A 21,859-nucleotide genomic window follows, 5' to 3' on the forward strand; every position below is an offset into this window, starting at 1 on the left:
CCACATCCTCTCACCCACAGAACGGGCCTCTCTGCAAGGAAGTGGATGGCCGGCCACCCCAGAGAACACAGGTTCTTCTGACTGCTCCACAGCCGCTGCTTGAATTCAAAAACACCTAACGTTCTGTGCAGAAGATAAAGATGAGGTACAGAGGACCTATCAATTAAAAAACTTATTTACAAAACAACATGAAATTGGAGATCTGCCTGGATGGTTGGTAACATTAAGGTATTACTGCTAACGTTTCTAGAAATGATAAAAACCAAGGCCTTTAAGTCCTTAGAGATATGTGCTACAGTAGTATTAGGTGACTATCCCTCCAGAACACAGGATACAAGAGGGGCAGGAGGTGGAGATGGAGAAGGGCTATGAGCTGAGCAACGCTGAAGCTCGATGACAGGCACACGGGGCTTAGTTTACTACTTATCTGTTTCAATTGTTAAGTTAAAAAATACAGGAAAGCCTGAATGATGCATAAAACCTTTAGAAACAGATAAATGAGCTGATTTTCATGACATAGGAGAGAATTCCGATTTTTTCCCCCAGAGTGCCTTTTATAAAGTCAGTTTCCCTACTGAACTGCCAGTGTCGCTTTCAAAGCAATAAATACTGGATAAAAGATGTGGGTAAAAAAGCTTGAAAGCTGTTAAGCGCCAAACTGCTGTAAACTGAAGTTTAAAACCGAAGATATCACAGCAGAAATGGTTTAAATCAAAGTGCCAAGCGGATTTGACTTACAAAAGTTCTATTTACACACCCATTAGGTAAACCAAGGTACACCCATTTCAAAATACATATTTGAATGCACATCTGAGTACCTTTCGACAAGAAGTTTTTAAGAGAACTTCAGTTTAATAAACAAAGCTAAATGGGGAGAATTTAAGTTTGCACTTGACAATGCTATTTAAACAAAACCATAGGGCTGAAACTCAGTATTTAGACAAAGACACAGTTCACTAGTCACTAGGCAAAGAAAAACGTCCACAGCAGATGGCGCACAGAATTCCTATACAAATGTCACAAGTATTTTGCTTTTAGGAAACAAAACAGTGGCTTGACGTGTCATTTACAAATACGTAATATAAAAACGCACCGCCCCCGTGAACAAAAGCCCATCAGATGTTTTATGTGATGCCCCTTGCCCCCACCCCTTTACTAAAATAGGCCATTCTGGTGAATTACTAACATCTGCCTTTCTGTCTTTTAAAAATTAAAAGAGTGACGGGCACATGTACTGTGCAGGGTGTAAGAGAAGTGTCTTATAAAAAGGGGACCAGAGGTGGCCAAAAATACTTGGACAAGGGGGGTCTCAAAACGGTGTGTTCGCGTTTCACATCTGTTTCTCACTCTTTAAGACACATCTTAGGAAACTGCACCCTGCGCCCAGCCTGTGGAGTGACCATTTTCATCCTCTCGCCCTCAATATGAGGGAGCACTTAAAGCCTCTTTTTTCCTTGGACACCCTTTTCCCGTCCTACCTAAACCAGAGCAAGCATGTGGTCACAGGCGCTGCACTGGGTCCTGCACAGCCAGGGCACAGCTGGGCACCGGGCGTCTTCCCGGCCAGCATCAAGTAAGGCATTTCCCTTCTCGCACAGTCCCACTCACTTTCTCAGAAGCAACCTGGCAAAGTCGGCATTGGACATCTTGGGTACCTCGGTGGCCGCCGGCGGTGGGGCAGGGCCGTTTTCAGCCTGGGCTGCGGTGGCGCTTGGGCGTTGCAGGGCGCGGGGCAGCAGAGAGAGCTGGGTCCTCCCCTTCCCCCGCCTGGAAGAGCAAACAATGCACGGACCTTCTGAGGCGACAATTGATGAAAATGAGCCAGGACGGTCTTAGATCACCGCAAGGTAAAAGGTGAAAAACAAAAACCAAGAAGGGTAATAAGACGAGCCCTGTTCTCCGTGACTTCGGCTATCAGGTAAAAATCACTTTAACCAACTTTGCCTTTTCCACAGTTTTGGCCAGGGCCACGTCTGTGTAATACCGTCACACATAGGGTGGATAAAAATGGCTGTAAACTTGCAGACCTCACCAAATAACCTCGCACCCTGCTGCCTCATCCCTGTCGGGTGAGAACAGAGCTTCTATCTGGATTACAGGTGGAGATACAGATTAGCACGGCAAGCACATGGCTGTCAGGTATGGAACCTACACATGGATTCACCTGCCAAAGGGGACTTTAACGTAATCACTGTCTAAATAAATCAATCACCAGTGTAAACCGGCGAACACGAGAGAGGGTCCCACTTCCAGACTGGCCCTCAGCGTGGACGTGCCGCAGACACCCTGCCCTGGGAACGAGCGTGAGCGCCCCAGGGACGCCAGGCCCTGACCTCCCGTCTGAACTCACTGTGCTAAGGGGAAACTTGGTCACCGTGGTGCAGGCCAGGACGAAGTCTGCACCAACGAGCACACAGAGCACACAACACTTACGCTCCGTAGATCTGCCGCGGCACCATGGCGCCCCCCGGGGCTTTCCTTGCCTCTGGCTTCTCCGGGGCCTTCCTCTGAGGCGGGTTGCTGATAGCCACTTTGATGACGTTCTCTTTGATAGTCATGCCATCCATCTTCAGGACGGCCTGAGACGCCTGGGATTCGTTTTCGTACTCCACGTAGGCCAGGCCCTGAAAGTTTGCAAAAGCCCGGCCAGGTGAGTGCTGCGGGGCACAACCTCCTCCCTGAGGTCCACCGGCCGGTTCAGGGTGGGCCCCCGACCCTTGGGTTCCCTCCCCACCACCGCCATCCTTTGTCTATAGGTCTCACAGCCCTAGTCTCCCTCCCTATTTCTGCAACTGACTAACTTCAGATAACTTTTTAAGTTCAGTGCATCTTGTGCTTGCTCCAGCCAAAAAGAGAGAGAGAGAGAGAGGGACCAGCATAAATCTAGCAATGGATGAGGTGTCCTGGACACAGGTGAGCCCCGATGTCCCTGTGCCTGGGGACGCCCTTATTCATATTCTTCAACTCTCGATTAACCTGGATAAACGGGACGGGGGTTGAGAGGTCAACCAAACTCTTCTTAAACAACTACTCAAAACGTCGTCAAGGATTTCACAAGAGATTGAGGGGACCGGAGAAGGGGAGGACGTGGTAAGGGGGAAGCCAGTGCAGGGACCTGGGGAGATGGCCAGAGGCCTAGTGAAAAGTGGGGTCCGGGCAGGAGGGAGGAGACTGCAAGGGGGGGCACCTCACCCCAAGGCCCCACAGCCGCGGAGCTGCACTGGAGCCCCTGCTAATTCGTGGTAGTTTTTCTTCAAACACCCTGTTCTTTTAAGTACAATGAGCCACATCAGGTTCATCTGACTCCAAACGGAAAAAGAGCCTAGCGCACCCAGCCTTCTGTTAACTTCTCGTCTGCTTCCTAGTAGACAGATCAGAACCCACTCTAGAACCAAGTAACCTCTGAACAAAGGCTCGCCCAGACTCCGGGAGGTGACTGCCGTCTGCCCAGACGCTGACCTTGGGTTTGCCGGCCCGGTTGGTGACCAGCCGGATGTCCTTCACAGTGCCGTGGGCCTTGCAGATCTCTTCTAGTTCCTCTTTCGTGCAAGAGAATGGCAGGCCCGAGACGAACAGCTTGTGTTTCTCCAGGGCAGTGCTGTACCTGAACACCTACAGGGAGGAGTGGGGAGAGGAAATGATGACCCGAGGCGCAACCCAGCTCCCCACGACACAGGGTCAGGCCTCGTCCACAGGTCTGGCCCAGCCAGAGCCGGCTCCGGGTGCTGGGAACTGTCAACTCGCCCTGGGCAAGTCACTCAACTTCTCGAAGCTTCCACTTCCTCCTCTGTAAAATGGCAAGTGAAGCCCCTTTTCCCAGAGCCTGGGTGACGACCCAATGAGGTGACATACAAAACACCTGGCACAGTCCCGTCACTCCTAACCCTCCAGCGGCAAGCAGCCATCACGCAGTCCCCAACTGGACCGTCCTCTGTCAAGTAATGCCGGTTCGAAGTGACCCAGCCCCGTGTTGAGACCTCAGTGAACCAGAACAGAACTGACCCGGTTAACGCGGAAGTTTCGTTCTTAACAAACGTTCCACGTGTATTCTAAATATGACTGCTGCAGGAAAAGAGCGCTTACCCCGTCCTACCGCAACCCTACGTAAAGGCGTGCTTTATTCCACAAACCTACCTTGAAGTCTGGGTTTTTGCTCTTGTCCACACAGGGGGAGACAAACATTGGCCGCCCCTCAACGGTCTGCCGATCCAGCTCCAGGGCCCGCAGGGCCACCGCCTCCTCTTTAAACTCGACGTAGCAGTAGCCCCGGAAGTCGCCGCGGTTGCTATAGATGGGGCGGACCTCGACCACATCCCCGCAGGCCTCGAAGAGCGGCCGGAGCGTGGCGGCAGGCTCCTGCAGGCCATAGGGCAGGTTGCTGACGAACACGGTGACGCCGTCCTTGCTGCTGTCGTGCAGCACCCTGGGCACATCCCTCCTCCGGGCGGCCGCCCGCTGCTCCTTCTGCTCAGAGGGAGGCTCTGCGGCCGCAGGGGCGCTGCTCCCAGAGAGGCCCGGGTCGGCTTCTGGGCCCAGCTCAGCTTCCCCAGTGGGAGGAACGCTGTTCTCCACCCTCCTGCGCTTGGAAGGCTGCTCTACAGTAGGTCGGGAGAAAAGCAGTGACTATTAGTTAACTAACCCCTTCCTGTCAGTGTAAGCGGAGCAGCTGGCAGGGAAAGGGCTCTTCCCCCTATACACCCCGCCCCCCACCGCCCTCTGCCAGGTCTCTCTTGACCCGCCCGACTCATCCCACTCCCTTCTGGGCCCCAGTTACATTCGTGTGAGGGGACGAACTCAGGTGCAAGTGATAACCTAAGTCCTCATCGGCCACGCTTAATCATATGAGAGGTCAGTGGGTCTCCAAGTTGGGCTGGCAAATCCCAAGGACCCCCATCCTAGACAGCCCAGGGCAGCAAGGGGAGGATAGAGCCTGGGGACCGCGTGTAAACAAGCACCTCCGGTGACACTGAAGTATGTGCTCCCCGGGGCACGCCTGGAAGCAGTACAGAGTGGTGCTACAGTTCCTACCCACGTTGACGATTGTCTTCTGTCCTTCAACAGAACTTAACATTACACTCCAACCCACTCTTCCCACTGCCTCCAGGGGGACAATACTGAAACCCAACTGGTGAGGGTCCCCTGCTTCCAGACCTTCCCATCAGTTTCCCACTGCCTTCCCGATGGAGCCTGACCGTGGCACGCTGCACTCCAGGGCACTCTGACTGGGCCTGCTGGCCTGCCTGCTGCCCCAGCCCCACCCACCCCAGCACCCAGCCCTCTGCCATGCATCAGGGCCCAAAGCCAGACACTTGCTGCTCGGAGAAAATGCCAGGCTGTTTTGTGCCCTGTGCTTTGCTGACCCTGGCTGGCTAGCCCCTTCCCTTCTTTCTCACACTCCTCCCCCAGATGCCAAGATGCAGCGTCACTTCCCCACAAAGTCTTTCCTGCAGGGCCCCCCTAGTGTATTCCCTGGCCTCCACCATGATTCACACCTACATCTCCCCAAGTCCCTATTACACGTCACTGCGGTCACAGGTCCCATTTGCCTTCCCCTGCTAAACCAGAAGCCCCAAAGCGCAGTGAGCTACCCACGATCATTTCTGAAGGCCCCAAAAAGACTCGGGGAGAAATTCTTAGTCAACTGAACAATGACTCCATTACTATTTCCCTCTGGTTGACAACTCTGAACTAGAAAAATGTTTAGTGTCCTTTAGTGTCCAGAGACAATTCTTTACCTTGACTGGTTTTGCTGAAACAAATCTGACCCACACCTGCCCACGCCTGAAATGGCAGGGGTGACAAACACTGGCTGGAAAATTCTACCTGTCAAAACCATCAGGTGGGGACAAGTAAGGCTGGTGTCACTGCAGGGCCCGGCTGCGGCGGCGGTGCGGGGCGCCAGGGCCTGAGGATGAGGCAGTGTCCATGCTCGGGGAGTGACGGGACAGGGTGGGGTGTGGGAGCCCACGGAGGGAGAGGAGGCACCACTCAGGAAAAGGGCGGTGGTGTCAGCAACAGGGTAGGGAGCGAAGCCCAGGGAGTGCAGGCAGGGGTGTGTCTGGCACAGGGCCTTGGAGTCAAGCTGGGGAAGACGGCACCCACGTAGAGGGCAGGCAGGGACAGGGAGGGTGGTGGGCACCTTGCAAGCAACTTATTCTCAAATGCAAGAAGGTTCTCCGTGCTGCTCTGCGCCCTGTCTGGAGCTCCGGGATGTCCCAGGTGACGTCCGACCAGGCCTCACCTTCCTCATCGTCGCCCCACTCTTTTTCATCATCCTCATCAGCTTTGCTCTTGTCCGAGCCTCTGGTCTTCTTCTTCTTTTTCAACGCTTTCTTCTCTGCCCGGGCCCTCTTCCGTTGTTCAACCTTTTCCTCCTCTTGCTGGGCGAGGGCTGCTTCCTTCTCTGCAGCCTGGAAAATCGGGATATGACGCATCACTGTACGTGGCGATTACATGAAGTCTACTGACTCGTGATGGAAGAGGTGGGAGCACAGGGAGGATGGCCACCACCCGGGAGAAGGGAGGCGACCAGGAAGAGGACAAGGAGGGAGGGCTGCTCCCAACCTCCCCAGCCTCTTTAGGCTTCTTGGGAGCCGCATCTCAAGTCTACGGTATGTCTCACAACATCCCCCCATGAATGACTCACCAAAAGAAAGGAAAAAAAATCTATGAAACTGAGGCCCTGATTTATTTGGGGGTGTTCATGCTCCAATCGCTAGGCTAAGTATGTCAGGCTCCTTTTTTAGCTTCTTCGTCTATTCCAATAACCTTTAGGGCCAAAATTCCTGTTTTGGATTTGTATCTATCGTTGGGGCTAAAGTTTTAAGCCGATCTAAAAAGACAGGCTTAAATGTTGATTCAAACATTTCATAGTTAATACTCTGAGTAAAAGAGATTTCTCAGGACGACCCCAAAGGTTCTGACAAGGAACATTCATACCAAACACAGTCAAAATAGTTTTCAGAGGTTCAAAGACTTGAAATAAAGAGCATCGTTACCTTAATTCTCTGCTCATTAACGCGAGCCAGTCGAGTTTCGGTTTTCTGAACAGCTATATCCCAATCTTCTAAAGTACCTTGAGAGGAAGAGAAGCAAACTTTCACTTCTTCAGATTTTGAAGGATATAATAATAATATAAAATTTTCTCACTGTCCCGCACCTCCAGAAGAAAGCTCTTCCATCGAACAGTAGCAACTGGAGAACCGGCTCCCCGTTTAAGAAGATTTCATTAGTATAGGTTTCAAGTTTCAGAATTCAAATAGTCCTTCCAGGTGTGTTTAGAACATCCGTTCTCTTTTCAAGAGAACATCCGTTCTCTTGAAAACCAGAATAGGTTCTATTATGGGCTCTCTGTGGCAAAGATTATGAAAACATTCTAATGCAAAAGGTACAAGACACCTGTACTAAGACCGAAAGATTTTAAGAGCTCCTCAAATGAGAAATGCTGGGGTGGTTTCTTACTGTTGTTGCTGTTTGGGTGTCTATCTCCAGTTCTGAGGGGTTCATACCCCGAAATCCAGACTAACACCCATGGAAACTCAACACTGAGGCTCTGAAATTCACGAGAGAGGCACACGTGACCAGGGAGCGCATTTCGCCGTGTGCCTCTCGGCGCTGTGCTGGAGCAGTCTCTCCTGATTCCCAGGGAACCCTTGGCAACACCTGCAGGTGGTTCTGGTGGTCAGGACTGGGGGCAGGAAAAGCGCTACTGGTACCTAGCGGGTAGAGGGAGGCCAGGGATGCCGCACACAACAGCCCCCACCAAAGAGAGCCTTGAGAGGCCTGCGCTAGAGCATCGTCACGGGCCCCCTGGCACGTGGAGTCTGAGGAGGGCTACAGGACTCGCCCCTCTCACTGGCGAGCACCGCGTGACGGTCGCATCAGAGAGGCCCCTTGAGGGGCTGAAGCCGTAAACACAGTCTGTCCTTAAGCCTACAGACCTGAAACCAAATGGCAAAAGGGACAGACCCCAAGCCAGAGGCAGCGCGCCGAGGTCCCCACCTTCTGTCCTCTCCATGGTGAGCAACACCTCACAGACGTGTTCTGGGTAGTCGCTGGTGCACTGGACGGCCCGGTGCAGAGCCTTCCTGCAGTGCTGAGTGTCACCGTGGGCCCTAAGGCGGAAAACACACAGTTGGGGACACCAGCACACAAAGCGGAAGGCGCAGGGGGAGGGCTGTCTTCACACAGCTAACATGCATCAAAGCCCACCGCTTCTGAGATGCCATGCTCTTTGTGCTACTGATACTTTTAATGCTTTCTTCTTTTCCCAGAGAGCCCCTCTAGTCAAAAATGAAGGCTTTCTTCTAAGCCACTCTTTCCCTTAGCAAGTCAGTGCTAGTGGAAAACGCACTGGGGACAGTGGTCCTCAGCCAGGTGTTCTGCCTTTACTGCATTCACATGTGCAACGCATGGGGGCAATCCAAGAGCTGTGGGTGACTTGATAAAGTCCCTAGAGAAATTCTAGGACACGGTCCCACTCGAGGGGAGAGACACTGACAGAGGGGACTGTCAGATTTCATGCCTAGAGTCAGATCTTCCTACACTGACATGGAAATATATACTGCTCATCAGGATAGTATATCTAAAACAACATTCTGTTCATCCCAGCAGTTATGAGATACTTATGTTCTCATTTCTGTTTTAAAATTTTTTATAAATATACATAAACATTGTAAATACATATTAGGACACTCAGAAAAAATTTAGAGCAGCAGTTCAGACCCCTGAGGGTCTCTAAGACCCTTTCAGGAGGTCTGCAAAGTCAAAACTACTTTCATAATAATACCAAAACATTTATTGGACTTTTTCCACTGTGTTGACATTTGCACTGAGAGTGCAAAAGCTACAGTGGCTCTTAGCACAAATCAAGACAGTGCACACCTCGTTAATATTCTGTGTGACAAATGGGATGCACACATCAAAGCACCTCTTTATACCCAAGTACAGTGGCTGTAGCAAAGAAATAATGGGCTACTGTTTGAGTTGCAAGCTGGACTAGTTACTTTTTTTCATGGAACATCATTTTCACTTGAGAGAACAGCTGAGTGACAAAAACTATGGTGATTCAGACCTGGGTATTTGCTAGACATTTTCAAAAATTAACGAAGTGAGGCTATAAGTTCAAGGAAAACCACTTAAGAGTTTTTGTTGACGGTGATAAGACTGGAGCTTTCAAGTGAAAATTAGAGCTTTGGAAAATTTGTATCTGTAGAGCTTTGGAAAATTTGTACCTGTCACCGTGAGTCTGACAGCTTCCTACTTGTAAGGCTTTTCTACAAAGATCAGTGCAGATATAACAAATGGGATAATGAAACGCATCAATATTTGGAAGAGCTGCAGGACTTAATGAGTCAGCATTTTCCACACACACAACGCATGTCACAGAATCATGCGTGCGTAGAAGGTCTGCTCAGTGCAAAACAGACCAATGGATATTAATGCAACAGAGTGAAAAATTCATTGATATGGCTTCAGATTCCAGAATGCAAATGACTATGACTTGTTAATAAATTTTGCTGTAGTGTGAAAGAAGAATATCTGCAATTATCTGAAAAATATCCCCTTCTCTTTCCTAACCTCTTATTTGTGTGAGGCCAAATTTCCTTCATCTTCAATGAAAACGTCACAACAGAGGGGACGCAGAAGCAGACGTGAGAATCAAGCTGTCTGCTACTGAGCCAGACTAAAGATACTTACAAAAGTATAAAACCAGCCCACGTTCTCACTGCATTATTTTGGAGTTTGGAAAGCAGTCCTTTCTCATAAAAATGTTAAATGTAATGAATTTATTGTGAATTTTAAATGAATATTTTTTAATTTCTCGGTTTTATTTTCTAACATGGCAAAAACATTAATAAATATACCTCACATAAACAAAAGCTTTTGAGGGGGTCCTCAAATTTTAAGAGTGTAAAGGGGGTCCTGAGACTAAAACATTTGAGAACTGCTGATCTAGAGGAATATTCAAGAAGTTTTAACAGTGATCTTCTCTGGGAAAGGATTTTAAGACTTTCACTTTCTTTCTCACATTTTTTTAAATGTTCAATTTTAACTTGAGCACATAACTATTTTTTTTTTTTTTTTTTTTTTGCAGTACGCGGGCCTCTCACTGCTGTGGCCTCTCCCGCTGCGGCGGAGCACAGGCTCCGGACGTGCAGGCTCAGCGGCCATGGCTCACGGGCCCAGCCCTCCGTGGCATGTGGGATCTTCCCGGACCGGGGCACGAACCCGTGTCCCCTGCATCGGCAGGCGGACTCTCAACCACTGCGCCACCAGGGAAGCCCACATACTATTTTTTAAATCAGGGATAAAAAAACAAAATGTTCAGAACAGAAAAAAGATGTATTTATAGACATGCAATGTCCAAGATATACTGAATTTAAAAGCTAGTCATATTCTTTATACCTTCTCCATGTTATAAACATTATTTAAAATAATTTTAGAGGTTTAGAAAATGTATACTATAACTGCATCATCATTTCTTAAAAATTTAAGCATAGGAAAGTCTCAAAGAACATACCCAAACCATTAACTAATGGTGGTTGTATGTGGGCCTGTCACTGCAAAAAAACCTGGGTTTTTTCCTCTCTGCTTTTTAGTATTTCCTACTTTTATAGACAACGCAAATACAAAAAATAAACAGCTCCCCCGAAAGTCAAATAAAACATTCATGCCCAAAAATCAAAACAAACCAAAATAAATTGAAAGTAATGAATTATACTCCAATAAAGATGTTAAAAAAAAAAAAAAAAAAGTAATGCATGGCTCTAAGAGCCCAGGCACAGAATATTATCTTTGGTTCTCTGTAGCCCTGTCCCATAAACCCCCGCCACCGAGGAGAGACAGGAAGATAAAGAGAAGCAGTGTACTGCAAGCAGGCCCAGGCTGCATAGGCAGGGGGCGTGCGGGTCACATCTGACAAGCACCGCCCCCAATCCCGGCCGGTTACCTTTCCAGGTTGTAATACTCAAGCCACATGTTGGCATACTTGGCGTTCCCTTTGGTCATGATGCTGTCCCAGAGCTCCCGGGCTTTCTGCATGTTATTGCACAGTCGAGCCTGCACGCATTAGCAGACTGAGTTAGGAGAGGACTCAGACCTTATGATGGTGACACTTGTTACAAAACACTTCAGACGCACATGGCTAAGAACCTCCCACCCCAAAACTATCAGCGTTACTTAACTCCCTGGACATTCATGGGCCACCCCCCACGATAACAGCCCAGCCCAAGCATGTCAGCCTTTTTGCAGCGACAAGCCTCAGGCTGCCTGCCCATGTTCACCTCGAGAACCACACTTGGGAGCCCACAGGCACTCACGACAGTACTGCCCAGGCGTTTTTTATTTTTAACAAGCTTAACTGTAAGTGTTTTATTTGAAGGGCAAGGCAGAGAAAGAAAGATGGATCGAGGAGCAGATGCTGGCTCTTAACTTCTGAGCCGCAGTTGCTGCATCGTTAACATGGTCTCCACACAACCATCCCACCCACCAACTACCTGATACCTGACTCTCCCCCAGAGGACAAAACGTTAGAATTTTACAATCCTACGAGCTGATTATGGGCAGGGTTCACGTCTTACTCACCTTGGGGTCCTTGGTTCAGCAATAACATTCAACTCATTATATCCTCTGATTATTTGTGAAACTGTCTGTCTTCCACACTAGCTTAAAGCCTTACTAGCACAGGGACAGGGTTTATCTCATCCCCCGGCACACAGTGATAGGCCTGGCAAGCGGCTCACGCTGGGAACGTGCTCATCAATGGGGGCACAGCGCGGGAAGGGAACACACAAGTGAGTGCCTGGCATTCAGACAGTCGCTGCGCAACTTTGAGCTGGGAGCTAGGAGTCTCCCTAAGATAGAAACGAATGTGTGTCGAGCAAGGAAATAAACATGAATCCTTACTGGGCCTAGACCGTCACCTGGGATCCTGACTCAGCTTCGGTCACACTATTGGACAAAGGTCCCTCAAAGGGGGATGAAACTGACAATGTGTCAAAAACACCTACCTCAATCCGAGCCCAGTTCTGCATGATCAGGCAGCTTGGATCTCCACTCTCACTGAAACCTTGAAGAACAGAAGTAGACGAAATCAGAAAGTAATTGAGAGGCAAAGCGCCTCTGACTAAAAAGGTACACGGAGCAGAAGAGGCAGCACGAGCGGCCGCGGCGGGAGGCCCACTTACGCTCCTCCACCTCCTGCTTCAGGTACTCCAAGGCGCGGGCGAACGCAGACCGCAGCTCCTCCAGCTCTTTACTGGAGTCTGTGAGAAAGTGCAGAGAGGTTCGGCTCGAGGAAGCCACATGCCACGTCTGGTTTGTTCTTTTCAATCCTACACTGAAGCTCCCTGGCATCATGCTGGGGACACGGAAATAAAACTGCCAGGCCCTGCCCTCATCACACAGTGGGGGGAGGCAGATACAGGAAGACAGCACATCACAGACAGTACGAGGACAAAGGTGACACGGGCGCCATGTGCGGGACCACAGCAGAGGGGGTCTCCCCGAGCCGGCAGAATGGCTAAAATCCCCCTGCATGAGGAAGCAAGCACCAATTAGGGGTGGGGGCGTGTGGTTCTGGTTGCTCATTTTTTTTTTTTTTTTCTTTTTTGAAGGAGGAGAGAGGAAGGCAGGGGATGCCATGGACGTTCAATGATTTAAAAGGAACGCAGCAGTCCCATGTAAAGAACTATTTAGGATACACAGAAGGGAGAGAAGGGAGAAATGAGACTAAAGAAGTTGGCAGGAGCCAGTGTAAACCATAAGGACCATTACTCTCTCCCTTTACAATACACGGCATGATTCGTTACAAACTGAAATAGCTAAAATTTCTGAGAAAAAAAAAGTTACCAATATCACTTGCCCCACCATGAGATATCTGGGCAACTGGGACATCCTACCAAAACACATGTTAAGGAAAAACTCAGTTCTGATAGGAAACACATAAACTTCAATACCTTGTTTGAAATCGACCCTTCTCCTCAGGTAATCAAGGTACGCCTGCCAAATCTCCACATAATCAGTGGCCTGGATGAAGCCAGCACTCAGAGCTTTCTCGAAGGTCACTGGAGTCGAAGAAAAAGCCAGGATTTGTTGCCAATTCAAAAAGAAGTTATCAAGATGATTATAAAAACTGCTACTGACTATGAAATTCCATATGGCTTAAATAGTAATAATGGGATGCAACAAAAGTGAAATGAGCTAGAGAGAAATGTTCAAAAGACAGGCTACTACAGTGGTGTACAAACTGTGTTCTAGGAAGGGCACAACCCACAAGGTGCCCTGCATTAAAGTGCTCCAGGTCAAGTGAGTTGGTGAAAAGACCATGACTCCCTGGAAGATCACAATGAATATTAAGACGTTAAAAAGTTCTAATACGTCAAAAAATACAACTACTTCATATCTCCCATTTAGAGCCCTTCTTGTCACTAATACCCAATATCCCAGAGTAACCGCCTGGGGAACGCTGATTTAATAACTTTCGTCACAGCTCAATGTTTCTGACTCGGGACAAAAAGCTTAGAAGTCTTCCCACAAAAACATCCGCACCCGAAATCACTCGATGATCAACTCCATGTCTTTCCATGGCCAAGAGGTACCGACTCCACAGGGCAACTGTCCACGGGCAGTTTCTAACAGCGCGACTGTGTACAGATAAAACCAAATCCTTTACTTTCAGCTGCCGATCCTATGATAAAGAATGCCAGGGTCAGGAGAGAAAATTTTATTGTTAAGACTTCACCATCCATGAGACATTCCCAGCACAACCGACAAAAGACATTTCCTTAATATGACTGGTTTCTTCAACAAAAAAATCACAAGGGGTTTTGCGGGAAAAGAGGAGAGAGGTGGAGAGGGGAACCTACAGATCAAAGAGCTTTAAGAGACACCAGCCAATCCTAATGTATGGATCTTGTTTAGATCCCGATTCAAATCTGTTATACATGCACAGTGAAATATTTACCATCAAAATGTGATTTCTCGATTTGCTTCAAAATAACATGGAAGGGAGGAAAATAGGTAAGGAACCTAGTAAGATTGTAGATGAAACTAGACTAGTACCATTAATTAAGTGTTGAAGCTGGGTGATGGTTAACTGCAGTTTCATTTTACTAATGTGTCTACATTTATGTATTTACGTTTTTTCATGATAATAAGTTAAAAGAAAAATTAATATGTTATAAAGTCCACAACAGTAAGGCTATGCAAGAATTTTTTTACAGTTATCTGTTTAAAATAACTTAAAACACCAGGAGACTTCCTTAGTGAGTCAAGCAGAGAGAAGCAGCATGCAGCTAACTACTGGCACTCTTTCTGATTTTCTTTAAATGGAACCTAAATTGGTAAAAAATAAAGTGAGATTAGAACAGGTAGGTTATCTTACTAGGTACTGACTGTAACGAATCCATAAGTCTGGGACAAGGCAGTTCTCGACCAGAGCGCGCTCAAAGATCAGCTGAATGCGGGCGGGGTCTCCAATTTTCATCTCAAAATCGATGTATGCTTGATATTCAGCCAGCCTGGGTGCTTCGGCTTGCAACTGGGGCAAAGGAGAATGGCAGTGAAACTGGAATGAGCTATGTGACACTGTCAGAGAGCACACACAGCTCCGCAGTAAATTTTGGTGAGAACGGCCACACCAAGATAAGAACCACCAATCCCCACTCTCAGAACCTCTGCATATCAGGTCTATAAATTGATGAGCAGAAAGTGACTCCAAAGTGCCTCTTCATGGCAATAGTTACAAAGGCTCCGTAAACCCTTTTTAAACTCCATCCCCAGACCACAGGGAATTTAAATCTCCCATCAATCAGGAACTGAATGAAAGAGAAACATCTTTGCCAACGACCACTGCTAACCATCCTTTCAAAACAGATATCACTTTCTGGGCCTACTGAGTGGGGTGAATGCAACCATACCAGAGTTACTTGGTGCCCTGTGCTATTTCAGGTTCGTCACTCCAAATACCAGCTCCTGCCAGAGTACAGGTATATGCAGGAGATGGAGGAGGCTATGCTCAATGTTTACTGATCCAAAGGCATACAATTAAAATTCTTTTTAAACAAAATCCTCTTATTCAACTTGTTTTCTCCTCAGCCACACTCTGCTGAAGGTCAAAACAAAATTCAACTGCCTGAGGATTTCATGAATGAAGCTTTGTGAAATGCAACTAAATACCAATCATTTACATGTGAAAAAGGGAGAGGGAGCACATGTAGACCAGAGAGAGAGCACGCATGCTCTGAACTTAGAAAGATGATATTGGAGAGACTCAGTTTCTACTAATAATGACAAAATCAGTTACCCAGACACACTGTGCCACTGAAAATACTAGATTAAATATTAAAAAAAAGCTTCTTGCAAATCAACAACAAACTGGCCAAGAAACAAGAAATACTGCAAACAAAATCTAAGTGAAAGTGGTTAAGCTAAGGGAAGGTTAAGCTTTTGCCAGTTTAAGAGATAATATTAAGAATTTGATCTTGAGACCTCCCTGGTGGCACAGTGGTTAAGAATCCGCCTGCCAATACAGGGGACACGGGTTCGAGCCCTGGTCCGGGAAGATCCCACATGCCGTGGAGCAACTAATCCCATGCACCGCAACTACTGAGCCTGAGCTCTAGAGCTCGCAAGCCACAACTACTGAAGCCTGCACACCTAGAGCCCGTGCTCCGCAACAAGAGAAGCCACCACAATGAGAAGCCCACGCACTGCAAGGAAGAGTAGCCCCCGCTCGCCACAACTAGAGAAAGGCCGTGCGCAGCAACAAAGACCCAACACAGCCAAAAATAAAATAAATAAATAAATAAATGTAAAGAATTTGATCTTTACAACAATCGTAGGAAGCAGCTATCATTTCTATAACCATCTTACATTCGAGGCAACTGAGTCACAAGGAGGCTAAGTACTAGCCCAGAGATAAAATTCAGACTTGAGGCAGCCCATCTCTCAGAGCCTGTGTTCTCACTCACCAGGCCGTGAAAGATACCAGAAACAGAGCCAAGAAGCCCAACAAACCTCAAGCAGGATAAATACAAAATAATCCACATCTGGACCCACTGCAGTGAAACTGCCAGACAGCAAACCAAACCAATGAGACCTTAAAAGTGGCCACAGAACAAACAAGGCTTTCCTTCCAAGAAGCAAGAGTCAGACAGCTGACTCAGCAGCACGACAGAAGCCGGAAGACAAAAAGATGTATTTAACTGCCGAGAGAAGAGAACTGTCAGCCTAGAATTCTATATCCTGAGAAATTAACTCTCAAGGAGAGCAAAGTAAGGACCTTTTTTTTTTTTTGCTGTACGCGGGCCTCTCACTGTTGTGGCCTCTCCCGTTGCGGAGCACAAGCTCTGGACGCGCAGGCTCAGAGGCCATGGCTCACGGGCCCAGCCGCTCCGCAGCATGTGGGATCTTCCCGGACCGGGGCACAAACCCATGTCCCCTGCATCAGCAGGCAGACTCTCAACCACTGCACCACCAGGGAAGCCCCGTAAGGACCTTTTAAAACAAACAAAAACTGAGAAAATCTGTTACAAGCAAATATCCAGTGCAGGAGATGCTAAAGGGCAGACTTTAAGCAAAAGAAAAGTGATTGCAGGTGAAAGATATACGACGTGAGAAGAAAGAGCAAAGAAAATGGGAAATGCATGCAATAAATGTAAACAAACTGGAACTGCAAAATGCAGCATTAATAACGATGCCTGTGGGTCAACTAAAAGACAAGAAACACAAGAAAACAAAGTATAAGTCTGAGGGGTGGTAAATGAAGTTAAAAGTATTCTAAGACCAAGAAAGGGGAATAAATGCCATTTACAAATAATATTGTGTGTGTATTGTCAACACATCAAATCTCCCCAAATCTATAAATTATTAATAAGGATTGAGCAAGTTTGATTAAAAAATTAATATTAAAAAATTGCATTTTATATACCAGAAACAAACAACTAGAAAAGGAAATCTTTAAAAAGATACCATTTATAATAGCATCAAAAAAAACCTTAGAAATACATCTAAAAATGTGTTCAAGACACTGGATAAATTTATAAAACTTTATAGACAAGACTTAAATAGCAGAGGTCTATACCACAGATTGGAAGATTCAATATTTAAAAGATATAAATTCTTCCCCAAATTGATCTACAGATTCAATGCAATTCCAATCAAAAATTCAAGGGAATTCCCTGGCAGTCCAGTGGTTAGAACTCCATGCTCTCACTGCCAAGGGCCCAGGTTCGATCCCTGGTCAGGGAACTAAGATCCTGCATGTGGTGCAGTGTAGGAAAAAACAAAAAAAAATCAAGTTTTTGTTTGTTTGTTTGTTTGTTTTAGTAGAACTTGACAAGCTGATTCTCTATTTAATGGAAGTACTAAGAGCTAAAGAACGCCAGGACCCTCTTGAAGGAGAACAACATGGATGGGACTCATGCTACCAAAGATCGAAACTTAATTATAAAACTATCGTCATTATGGCAGTGTAATATAAACCAGTGGGGCAGAACAGAGAGCCCAGAAATAGACCCACACAGAAATGGAAAGCTAACCCATGACAGATGCGGGGCAGCATATGAGTGAGGGTGGATGGAATTATCAAAGTCAGCACTGGAACAATTGTTTCTCCATATGGAAAAATGAAACTGGACCCTGCCTCAGACCATACCCGAAGATCCATTCCAGAAGAAAACCTAAAGATGAACGACAAAATATAAACTTTCAGAAGAAAAACAGAACGAAGTATATTAGTGACCTCGGAGTATGGAGAGATTTATTAAGCACAAACCCTAAGGGAAAGAATGACAAATCCAATTAGATTAAAATTAAGAATTGGTCTTCAGGGCTTCCCTGGTGGCACAGTGGTTGAGAGTCCGCCTGCCAATACAGGGGACATGGGTTCGTGCCCCGGCCCGGGAGGATCCCACATGCCGCGGAGCGGCTGGGCCCGTGAGCCATGGCCGCTGAGCCTGCACTCCGCAGCGGGAGAGGCCACAACAGTGAGAGGCCCGCGAACAGCAAAAAAAAAAAAAAAAAAAAAAAAAAAGGAAAAGACAAGCCACAAACTTGGGAGGAAAAAACTGTAATACATACAACCAAAAGTATGGATTAAGACCCAGGACTCCTACAAATCAATTAGAAAAAAGACAAACCAAAAAAAAATGAGCCAAAGACTTTAACAGGTACTTCAAAGAAAAAAAATTTTTAAGGAAATCTGAATGGCCAATAGGTGTGAAAAGATGCTCAACGTCATTAGTTATGAGGGAAGTGCAAATTAAAACTATAATTTCAGATCCATCAGATTGCCTAAAATTTAAGTATGTCAATACCCCAGGTTGGCAGAACAATGAGAACTCTCAGATACTGCAGGCGGGAGTAGCAACTGATAGCCTGGAAAACAGTTCAGCATCACCCTAGGACCCAGCAATTCCATTCTGACGTAATGGAATGAAACTCTTTTTCATGTGTACCAAGAGATACGTCCAAGAACGGTCAGAGCAGAACTACTCCTCCTAGCAAAACACTGGAAACAACCCAACCACCTAAGAACACAGATAAATAAATAGTTTATACACAGACAACTTTACAGCAGTGTAAACAAATGGACTAAAACTATACTTATCAACATGAGTAAAACCCAAAAAACATGTTGAAAGAAAATATACAGCATGATTCCATTATATAGAAGTTCAAAAACAAGCAAAATTAAACCATATATTAATTAAGGATACGTTCATAGGTTGTAAAACTATAAAGAAAAGCAAGGGAATGATTATCACAAAAGTCAGGAAAGTGATTACCTCTCGGGAGAGGGAAGAGGAGGCTATCGGAGAGGGGCACATAGGAGACTTCTAAGGTACTGGCAATGCTCTATTTCTTAACCTGGGTGGTGGGTACATGGATGTTCACTTTATTATTAGGATGTAAACTGAATGTACACATTTATACACTCTATAGTATATTTCACAATAAAACAAATGTTAAAGATACTGTTTTACTTGCAACTATCAATTAGGGAAAAGTTTGTAGAGAGACGTTTACTGTAAAAGAGACGAACACTTACCAGTGTTTCTTCATAGGGTTTATATTTCTCCAGCTGCTGTAGTGCTTTGTTATAGTTCTGAATTACTGACTCTGGTATGGGGTCTTCTGACCATTCTTCATACTCTGCAAACGTTGCCTCCATATCTATTGAGAGATGGATTCAGCCCATGGGTCTTGCCATTGGGTTTTATCAACTCAAACACAGAGTAAACCCAGAGACTCAGGTGCCACGGGCCCCTCCCACATCTGTGGCCACAGGGCTCTTACTGATGGAATCCTGAGCTCTTCTGCTGAGCCCTGACTTGGTCTTAGACTCTGTCTCAAAGCACCATCCTGGGCAGCCCTACCACCTAGTTAATCAATCAGAGTAAATGAAACTAATAGCAACGCTCTAACCACACTTACCTACTGCTCCCTATGTTCTAACACTTCACATCCATTACCTCATTCGATCCTCACCACTCTACGAGGGAGGTTCTACCATGATTCCCACTTTGCAGTTCAGGAAACATAAGCAGAGGGTTACATCAACTGGCCACAGTTAACAGCAGAACAAGGCTTTGAACCCAGGCAGTCTGACTCAAGTTCATGCTCTGCTCACCAAGCTGTACTGCCTCACACTGGTATGTGAGATTAAACATAGAAGCCAGCTCAGCTCTAGCCTTTTCTGCTTGTCACCCAAAGATTCAACTGGAGAGCCACTTCATAATTTGTCAAATCCAATCCAAATAAACCAGGAAGTAAAAAGAAATAACACCTGGGCTCAAGTAAAGTTGGCCAGAGGGGGTTTCCCTGGTGGCGCAGTGGTTGAGAGTCCGCCTGCCAATGCAGGGGACACGGGTTCGTGCCCTGGTCCGGGAAGATCCCACATGCCGCCGAGCGGGTGGGCCCGTGAGCCATGGCCGCTGAGCCTGCACGTCTGGAGCCTGTGCTCCGCAATGGGAGAGACCACAACAGTGAGAGGCCCGCGTACCGCAAAAAAAAAAAAAAAGTTGGCCAGAGGTTCTGAGGGTGTGCAACGCATAACCACACCTGGGGAACAAACAAGATGGCAGCACTCAATTCTTCCCATGCTCGGAAGTCCTCCCAGCGCTGCTCATGTTCAAGCTCAAAGGCTTGGCTTGCCAAAATATGTTCACACAAAAAGAGACTCCTTCCCAAGTCCCAAGAAATTCAGATAGGAACACTTCCAATCGACTGCGCTCCTGGGCCACCAGTTCACCTCCACAGGAGGAGGATGTTAGCCCACCTACAAGCCCCACACTGTTATGGAGGTTACTTCTGAAGAGAAAATGCTCATAATGGAGCTCTTACTCAATAAAGTTCCCCCAGAAAACACAGGGAGTCAGTTTCCCTATTCCTTTCAGAGACCCTCTCTCTGCCTCCCTGACAATATCTTAATACAGGAAACTAGGGGTCAGGAAGTCTGCTTCTAGTCCTGCCCCTGACCCTCGTAACCCACTTGAGCATGAACAATTCAAGATATGTTTTTCCCCAGGGCCCTGTCCACAGTGATGCTGTCCAATGAGAATACGAACACCAGCCACGTTCGCCTCACGAGATGCTGGGAAAGGCCTAATCACGTGACATGCTCCAAAGCATTCTAAGAACGACGAAGGACTGGCTGTGGATGGGTCACTTTCTCTTACCGTAGAGTGGGATCGCCAACTGTCGCCGGAAGAGACTGTGGACTTTCTCCAGCTGTGAATCAAAGGTTTGTTCCCGGTCAAAAGGGGAAAGGAAGCCAGCTATGGGCTAAAGAAGCAAATTCGTAGTAAATGACAAACTCTGGTTCTTCCTACTTCAAAAAATATTTCAGCACATCTTTAGTTCACACTAAAAAAATTCATAGGACCTCTCATACGAGGTATTGTGCCAAATGCTGCACGAGGCTCAAAAGTGAATGTTTTCCCTAGCAAGTGTTTATGAGGGGAGAGCAAGAAGGAATCCAAGAACGCAAGAGGGAAGAGACATGGGAACATATGTATATGCATAACTGATTCACTTTGTTATAAAGCAGAAACTAGCACACCATTGTAAAGAAATTATACCCCAATAAAGATGTTAAAAAAAAAAAAAAGAAATGTACCCAAATGACTACAACAAGATACAGCATAAGCATCACAAAAGCGAAGCGTCACAAGTATCAAAGGATGGCGGCTTGCTTCAAGCTGGTTTTCAGGGCTGCGTTTGTCATTATGAAGGGAGGGAATCAAGGAGAGGCTCCTGGAGGAGCTGGCACCAGGGATGCTCCTACAGGCTCTCCGGAGCTGGCGAGAGAGGAAAACAGACTCCCAGATGAAGGGAGGTCAAGAGTACAAGTACAGTGGCTGGAAAGTGCATGAACACCGAGGGGAGCGTGGGAGCAGACTCCACGTGGGGTCACGGCTGACACTCGAGACAGCCGCACGTGTCAGCCAGAGGCTCAGTCCCAACGCCTTAGTCCAGGGAAGGGGAGAGCACCACCGCACATTTCTCAACAGGGACACAATCAAGACGGGACTGGGCTACTTTAACCACAGTGATCTAACTTAAGGACAGGGCTCCACGGTACCAACAACAACTTTGTGGTCACACACAGAGTGGAAAAGAGACACTAGGGAGGGGACTGTAAAATTCTATAAATCATAGTCTAGTCTAAAAAACGCAATTATGATGGGATCAAATCTCTCAGTTACTATGGGACATGATGTATATATACATATATATGTACACATACATATGTATACACACACACACATAAAAATCTTTATTTTGGAATGACTGCGTTATCCTTGTACTCTCACCTGAAACCAGTAACTAAAACAGGAGTATGTTTAAATAT

The 21,859-nt window shown here is 46.9% G+C and overlaps 1 protein-coding gene across 2 annotated transcripts in view; it reads right to left on the reverse strand.

Annotated features, from left to right (window-relative positions):
- Positions 1–845: 845 nt before the first annotated feature.
- SART3 (spliceosome associated factor 3, U4/U6 recycling protein) overlaps positions 846–21,859 on the reverse strand; it is a gene marked incomplete at its 5' end in the record, with an annotated part of 33,820 nt that continues 12,806 nt past the window's right edge. The window contains 15 exons of one of the 2 annotated variants that reach the window (XM_082853781.1): positions 846–1,767; positions 2,434–2,624; positions 3,460–3,612; positions 4,135–4,595; positions 6,242–6,410; positions 6,999–7,075; positions 8,002–8,114; positions 10,952–11,061; positions 12,012–12,070; positions 12,189–12,266; positions 12,960–13,067; positions 13,552–13,690; positions 14,387–14,542; positions 19,055–19,179; positions 20,685–20,790. In XM_082853781.1, coding sequence (XP_082709907.1) covers positions 1,605–1,767; positions 2,434–2,624; positions 3,460–3,612; positions 4,135–4,595; positions 6,242–6,410; positions 6,999–7,075; positions 8,002–8,114; positions 10,952–11,061; positions 12,012–12,070; positions 12,189–12,266; positions 12,960–13,067; positions 13,552–13,690; positions 14,387–14,542; positions 19,055–19,179; positions 20,685–20,790 — 2,208 coding nt within the window. In that variant the 3' untranslated portion in view covers positions 846–1,604. The remainder of the gene's footprint in view (positions 1,768–2,433; positions 2,625–3,459; positions 3,613–4,134; positions 4,596–6,241; positions 6,411–6,998; positions 7,076–8,001; positions 8,115–10,951; positions 11,062–12,011; positions 12,071–12,188; positions 12,267–12,959; positions 13,068–13,551; positions 13,691–14,386; positions 14,543–19,054; positions 19,180–20,684; positions 20,791–21,859) is intronic. The other variant, XM_082853780.1, reaches the window with a different exon arrangement.

The sequence above is a fragment of the Leucopleurus acutus genome (genome assembly GCF_964270905.1).
Source record: "Leucopleurus acutus genome assembly, chromosome: 13".
NCBI lineage: Eukaryota > Metazoa > Chordata > Mammalia > Artiodactyla > Delphinidae > Leucopleurus > Leucopleurus acutus.